General features: G+C 39.0%; 1 protein-coding gene across 1 annotated transcript; it reads left to right on the top strand.

Moving 5' to 3' along the window:
- The first annotated feature begins 1,980 nt into the window (after window positions 1–1,980).
- Window positions 1,981–5,576, top strand: LOC117634196 (zinc finger protein GAI-ASSOCIATED FACTOR 1). The gene is made up of 4 exons (XM_034368166.1): window positions 1,981–2,736; window positions 2,834–3,230; window positions 3,333–3,589; window positions 4,105–5,576. Exons 1-4 carry the CDS (start codon window positions 2,613–2,615, stop codon window positions 4,887–4,889), a joined length of 1,563 nt encoding a protein of 520 aa, XP_034224057.1. The 5' UTR covers window positions 1,981–2,612; the 3' UTR covers window positions 4,890–5,576.
- The last annotated feature ends 1,824 nt before the right edge of the window (window positions 5,577–7,400 follow it).

Raw genomic sequence — 7,400 nt, 5'->3', positions numbered from 1 at the left:
TTTGGAAATATAAATTAACAAGTGTTCACATGATGATGAAAAATTGGAAGATTAACTAAGTTTAATAGAAAACTTGTGCACACTATATTCTGCTAATTTATCGACACAAACACGGTACGTTTTATTAGTTGAGATAGTTGAGATAAAAAATGGCTTTTGGGAGGATTATTACTTGTTTATTTTAATTTTATGAACCCTTGGACAAACGTCAGATACTTGTCGAATTCAAAAAACAAAGAAAGACTTTGGGATCTATTCAAAGATGACAACCATAAAGTAACTACATTTTAATTTCATACTTTACCGTTTAAATCCACTTATATAAGCTTCATAAAGCTTATGCGCATTATGTAAACAGCTTTCAAGTTTTGCTTTGGGATTTTGATCCTTCCTTTGTTATCCAAAAAAATAGAACTTATACATTAAGCAAAACCCCTTATTTTATTATCTTACGATTAAGTAAAAACCTTTTAGAACTGAATTTTCTCAACAATTGTGATAGTTGTGTGATTAATATGTTTTGCAAAAGGCACGTGCATTTGGAGACCGATGACTCAAATAAGTTCACAAACAAGAGGCGAGCACATTGTTTCTAGTTCAAATTCTGATTTATTATTGCGGCGTTCTCATCTATATTATAAAACTAACCTATTTCATAATAATCTAAACTCATTTTACGTTCTATTTGATGCATGAACAATCCAACAATAGATGAACTTTGGAAAACCCCACGTGGAAGAATCAGAAGCCATTACTTTTAATTTCACAAAAATGGTTCTCTTCTTTTGAGTTTGGACCACCATGACCGATCACGCATCCTTTAAAAAATGGGACATGAAATTGAAAATATCGGACAATTATTTAAGCATATCCTCCGTAGTCTCCACTGAAATGTTCATGAGATGATTGGGAACGTGTTCATGGAAATGAGGACAAGAAAGAGTGTGAATCGTAAAAAAAAAAAAAAATACAAAAGTAAATCGTATGAAATGACTTATTACAAGTGAATGAAGACAAAAATAAGAAGAATAACATATTCTTTGGAAGGTGGAAGACCCTATCCTATAATCATAAATTATAACCTACTACTCACATGGCGCGCGCGCACATTTTCCGTCGATCAATTCAAAGACTACTCCCCTTTGATTTTGCTGGAGATCAAGAAGACTTATATTCCATCTTAATTAATTCACTTGTCCTTTTGTAGTCGAATGCTTTGTGTCCTTTTGTTATCTTCCTTGTCTTCATGCATTCTAAGTACCATTTGTTGTCGAATGTCTCTCTCTCTCTCTCTCTCTCTCTCTCTCTCTCTCTCTCTCTCTCTCTCTCTCTCTGTGAAATGAATTAGCAAATAAAATCACACAAATAATACGTTTAAGTGTTTTTTTTTATGACTTAAAATAAGATTACAAATTCAATTTATAGGTTTGCATGAAATTGGATAATATGAGGAGAAAAGCTCAAGCCACGTCCTCACTTTTAATCCTACGTGTAAAATCACAACTCATTTAACCGCAATAACCCCAGTAAAAACAATATATAAATAAAAAGAGAGCAGTAATTGAACGTGGTGAAGCCTAGGAAACCTCACAACGTGTCCAGATCAGAATGGGTCAGAACACAAAAATCTCCAATCAAGAAAAAAGTAGTTTGACTTTTATGTATTTAAAGCACCGGTCGTCGACCATTAAGATTGTCCTTTGGTAGCCCAAAACGCATTCAAACACTCCACTAAACGACAAACCCATCGTATTTGGTACCACTTTTTTCTCTTCCGACAACAACACCCAAGAACTAGACAGGTGGACTGTACTAACCTCCGTGTCTGTAATTAGAAGCTTGAACAACAAGTCATGGCTAGCTCAGGTTAATCCCCTGCTTGCCACTAATTAATCTCGATTAAACATCTAATTTTTTAATTGATCACTTTTCTCAGTTTCTCTCTCTCCTGAAAAGTCAGTGAGAAAAGCAGAGGAAAGTCTTTGGCTTCAGACTCTCTATCTCTCTCTCTCTCTCTCTCCCCGTCTCTCACACAAGTCACAAGCTTATTCTATTTCTTCTCCTTATTCACAGAATCTTAATCTCACTCTGTTATTGGGAGGCTTTATAAAACCCTGCCTTTTCTGTTCTGACTTCTATTTAGACGAAAGCTCAATCAAGTTGTTTTGAGAGTAGTGAAGTAGCTAAGAAATAGGTACAAGTTAGCTGAGTTTTTTTGATTTTGTACGTTTTAGATCAAATTTTGACTGTTGGATCAGAGTATCTTTCTGGGTGGTTGTAATTTTTGGGGTTTTCTCTATTAATCTCTGGGTTGAGTGAGAAGCTTTTATTTTACTCTCTTGGGTATAATCATTGTGTTTCTGGGGTAATGTATACTTTGGTCAGAGATCCATCAGACAGAGCTGGTAGGTGGGCATAGAGAAAAAAAAGGGGGGGACCTTGACTGGTAGATGAGAGAAAGAGATGAAACTGAACCCTAGAAAATGAAAATTCGTACCTACAAGGCTTCTTTGGAGTTCTAAGATAAAAACCCAATAGTAGATTTTTTGCTTTTTGTCCTGTAGATTGAGTTCAAAAAAAAGGAAAACCCAAGAGAGAAATTCTTAGTTCTGATGCCGACCGACCTAGATAATTCCTCTACAGCTTCAGGTGAAGCTAGCGTTTCTTCCTCTGGCAACCAAACTGCTCCTCCCAAACCCACCACCAAGAAAAAACGTAACTTGCCTGGAATGCCAGGTAGCTCAAAAAGAAAATTCCCCAAATTTGTTTTTTACACTGATGTTCATAATCTTTGTCTGATTTGGTGAAATTTGACTTTTGGGTTTTGTTACAGATCCAGATGCAGAGGTGATTGCTCTGTCTCCCAAGACCCTATTGGCCACAAACCGTTTCGTTTGTGAAATTTGCAACAAAGGGTTTCAGAGGGATCAGAATCTGCAGCTTCATAGGCGTGGTCATAATCTGCCATGGAAGCTGAGGCAGAGGTCGAGTAAAGAGGTGAAGAAGAGAGTCTATGTCTGCCCAGAGCCCTCTTGTGTGCACCATGACCCATCAAGAGCTTTGGGTGATCTCACTGGGATAAAGAAGCACTTTTGCAGAAAGCACGGCGAGAAGAAGTGGAAATGCGATAAGTGTTCCAAGAAATATGCGGTTCAGTCGGATTGGAAAGCCCATTCCAAGATTTGTGGTACCAGAGAGTACAAATGCGATTGTGGGACTTTGTTTTCAAGGTTCATAAAAGCTGTGATTTTTATCTGAATTTTTTTTATGTTTTTGAGCTTAACTTGTTGGGTTTTAAGTTGGTAAAGTTGTTGTGTTTTTGGTCTTTGAAGGAGGGATAGCTTCATAACACATAGGGCCTTCTGTGATGCTTTGGCTGAGGAGAGCGCCAGAGGCCATACACAAACTCCAACCCAGACTCAAACGGAAGTGAATTTGAATTCAGAATCAGACCCAAAAGATCAAAGTGCTAATTCACCCCCACAGCCAACACCACAGCCACCAGTTCCTTCCCAAGCTACAACTTCATCAGTCCCATCTCAGTCAGCTGGTTTATTATCTTCACCTATGCCTATTACACAAAATCCAGGTAAATATGTCCCAAATTGGAAAATTGTCAATCTTTTCAGTTGGGTTTTGTCGGATGTGTTTTTAGTCTGAATAAACAACAAAACTTAGTTATCTTTGTTTTGTTTGTGTGTGTGTCTCTCTCTCATGCCATGGATCTTGGAGTGTAGTAGTTTTTGTCTGTTATGAAATTTGTTTTCAGCTGGGTATGTATCACAGAATGGTAACTGAACAGAGATTTTTGGAATTTAATTAACTACTGAATAAAAATAAGCTTCTTAGAGGTTAATATTAAAGTTTTAGTTTTCAGTCTGCGTAATCTCAATAATTTCAGACTGCGCAATCTCAATAAAGAGACTAGTGATTCAAAAGCTAAAAGGGAAGAGTAAGTGGGTTAAGAGAAAGGAAACCATTATTGATCCTCCTTTTCCTTCAAAAGTCCTTCATAAAGAAAGGCCTAACTTTCTATTCCTGTATGTCATGTGTGTTTAAGTGTGACCCCTTTAATTTTTTTTATCTTTTCTCCTTTGGTTGTAGTGACAGAATTGCCTGAAAATCCCACACAAACTATGGAAGAAGCACCAGCTGTGACTGGTCCGAAGGGGAACTGTAGCAGCAGCAACAGCTCAAGCAGCAATGGTAGTACAAGCAGTAGTGTTTTTGCAAGTTTATTTGCTTCCTCAACAGCATCAGCAAGCTTGCAACCTCTTCAACCTCTTCAACCTCCTGCATTTACCGACTTAATTCGAGCCATGGGGAATCCAGATAGTACAACTGACTTAGCACCATCTTCTTCAGTAGAACCTATCTCTCTTGGCCTCTCAACCAGCCATGGATCCTCACTTTTTGGGCCTGCAGGACAGGAGCGTAGGCAGTATGCGCCTCCACCACAACCAGCTATGTCAGCTACAGCACTGCTTCAGAAAGCTGCTCAAATGGGAGCGGCAGCAACTAATGCATCGTTGCTTCGTGGGTTTGGCATTATGTCTTCCTCGTCATCTTCTGCACAACAAGAGAGTTTGCAATGGAGTCAGCGGCAAGCAGAACCAGATAGTGCCTCAGTTGCTGCAGGGCTTGGACTTGCTCTTCCTTGTGATGGAGGTTCAGGATGGAAGGAACTAATGATGGGAAGTCCTTCCATGTTCGGGCCTAAGCAAACCACACTCGATCTTTTGGGATTAGGAATGGCCGCTGGTAATAACCCCAGCGGAGGATTGTCAGCCCTAATTACATCCATCGGTGGAGGCCTCGATGTAGCCGCTGCAGCTGCATCCTTTGGAGGCGGAGAATATAGTGGTAAAGACTTGGCAAGGGGCTCATGAAATGGAATATTGAAGAAGACATTTTGTTCCATTTGACTTAGAGGAAGGGGTGTACAAGGTGCAGGCTCATCTGGAGTATGGAAAGTAGATGTTGCAGGGTGAAGTAAGACATACATAAAAATAAAATAAAAGATTAGCCCTCATGGCATAGAGGTAAGCATCAGAACACAGGCAGTTGGGTCTTTTTTATTGTTCTGCTGCCTTGGTGACTAGGGCGAAAACGACTTTGTCTGGCTGGTGTAGACTTTTGTGAAAGCTAAGACCAGAGAACCTTTCTTCTGTTTGTTTAACTTGGGGATTTCAGCATACGTGAAGTGTAAGCTAGAAAAATGGGAGGAAACGTGTATGTTAGTTTGTGTTAGCTTAAGGTGATTTGGTGAATGAATATGTATACCTACTGCATGCATTCTTTAATTTTGTCAAGTTTCTCAAGCCAAGCCTAGTGATAAAGGCTCAGTGGATGAGTTTTACCAATTGGGTTTGCAAAACTAGGCCTAAAGTTTTTCTTTGTAGCAATTTGTAGTGGCCAGGTAGCGGTAGATGGATGTAGTTTGGGGCTGATCTTGTAAATTACTGTTTGAGTAGGCTGTAGATTTAGGGCTCCTGGACTCGGTCAAACCCTCCAATTTCCATCACTTTGTATGTACAATTAAATCAAGATTAAATTATTATCTTCTAGTTATTTAAGTTCTTGAGGCTGAGATATGGGGTCTTTTCTTTGGTTTGAAGTTAGCAATTGAGAAAGGCATCAGTAGTCTCTTATTGAGATGGACTCACTCAGCTATTGCAGTCAATCTCTGTCAGAATTCTTCTGTGCTTGCTCCGCATTCCTTAGCTGCTTTGGTTAGGAGCTGTTGCGACCATATGCAGCAGTTTCCCAGTTGTGCCCTTCAGCATGTTTTTTGGAGTTATCAAGTGGATCTTGGGCTGTGTGCGTGTTTGAGCAGGCCCCTAGTTGGTTAAGTGCTTAACTTCTTGATGATCTGCTTGGAATTATTCATTCTAGATTGGTCTGTTTAGACCAGTGTGTGTAGTCTGTTTAGACCAGTGTGTAATCGAAAAAGAAAAGAACAAGAAGTTGGCATGTTGGTTTCTGTTGGTAAAGGGCACCTAAATATAAAACATGCAATGGATTTAATAACTTAAGAAATTAAATCAAAGTTGTTGTTTCAACATAAAGACATCCTCCTCCTGCATTTCTTCCAAGCCCAAGTTTTCAACCGAAGTGCAAATTCTTGGAGACAAGTGAAAGACTATTCATCATTTGAAGCTTCATCTGTTACCAAATGAAAGAACATTAAATTTTTTAATCTTAAATTATAAAAAATACATATGTTACGAAATGAAAAAAAATAAAAAACCAAAAAAAAAAACAAAAAAACAAAACTCAGGCTTCAAAAATATAATTAGCTAATTAGCTAGCTATATCACTATAGCTTTGGCACTCTGGGTACAAGTGCAGTGCGAATCTGTATGTCAAAAATAAAGTTTACTTATCACCTTTAGCACGAACTGGTTAATAATCAAGATTAAAATAGAAATTAATTTTTATAACCTCTATCTATTTTTTTTCTGCCAAACACTTGAGAAATTACATTTATAAATTACGCCATAAGTGCCGAACAAATACAAAAGCCTTGAGGGCTAGAACAAAAGCGCTAGAGGGCTACACCAAACATGGAGGGATGTAAGCGCATCATCAAACTTATATGGTACACCTCCACTTAAAGCCACGCATGGCCAACTCAATGCCACACAAGGCCACAGACAGTCGGGCTTAATCACCTCAAATATGTAATAACCAAGTACAACACCCATAACGCAACTTACAAACCTAAATTCTCTCGAAGAGAAACCACAACCACACATCAAACTCAACAAAGTTGATGCACTTATTGTACTAAAACAAAAACTGAAACCTAACAACAGCCACTCCAAGCCCAAGACTGGCTTGAAAGAAGGCGGACCCAAAAGATGACCCATAAAGCCGCCGCCGTCAGTTTCGTCGATGCCGCCGCTACTGCCGCTATCACATCCAAAACTAGTACCTACAATAAAAACACGCAAAAACAACCCAACAAACCCAATATCCAAACAAGTCTGGTTAGAGACGCGAAGATCCAGGCGGTTCTGGTTACATATTTAAACTCGTTACCCCCTAAACTCCACCTTCTCTACAATTCTGTCAAGCTTTCTCCACAAGGAGAGAAGCAAGCTAAGAGAAGGAGAGATTGAGAAAGGAAGAGAGAGGAGGAGAAAGAGGAGGATGACTATCAGACATTTTTATTTTATGTATTGAAAATGAACAGCCCCGATCTCTTGGACCACAGGGGTCCAAGAGACTGTGGTCACCCACCGTTGGATGAAACATCCAACGGTTCAAAAAAGTTTCTTAAAAGAAGTGTAAAAGTGAGTGAACCGTTGAATTTACATCCAACGGTGAGCGACCACAAATCTCTTGGACCCCTGTAGTCCAAGAGATCGGGATTGTACCATATGATAGTGTGACTG

Source organism: Prunus dulcis, chromosome 7 (genome assembly GCF_902201215.1).
Source record: "Prunus dulcis chromosome 7, ALMONDv2, whole genome shotgun sequence".
NCBI lineage: Eukaryota > Viridiplantae > Streptophyta > Magnoliopsida > Rosales > Rosaceae > Prunus > Prunus dulcis.
Note: the sequence above shows the minus strand (reverse complement) of the source record. Positions and strands in the feature narration are given on the sequence as shown.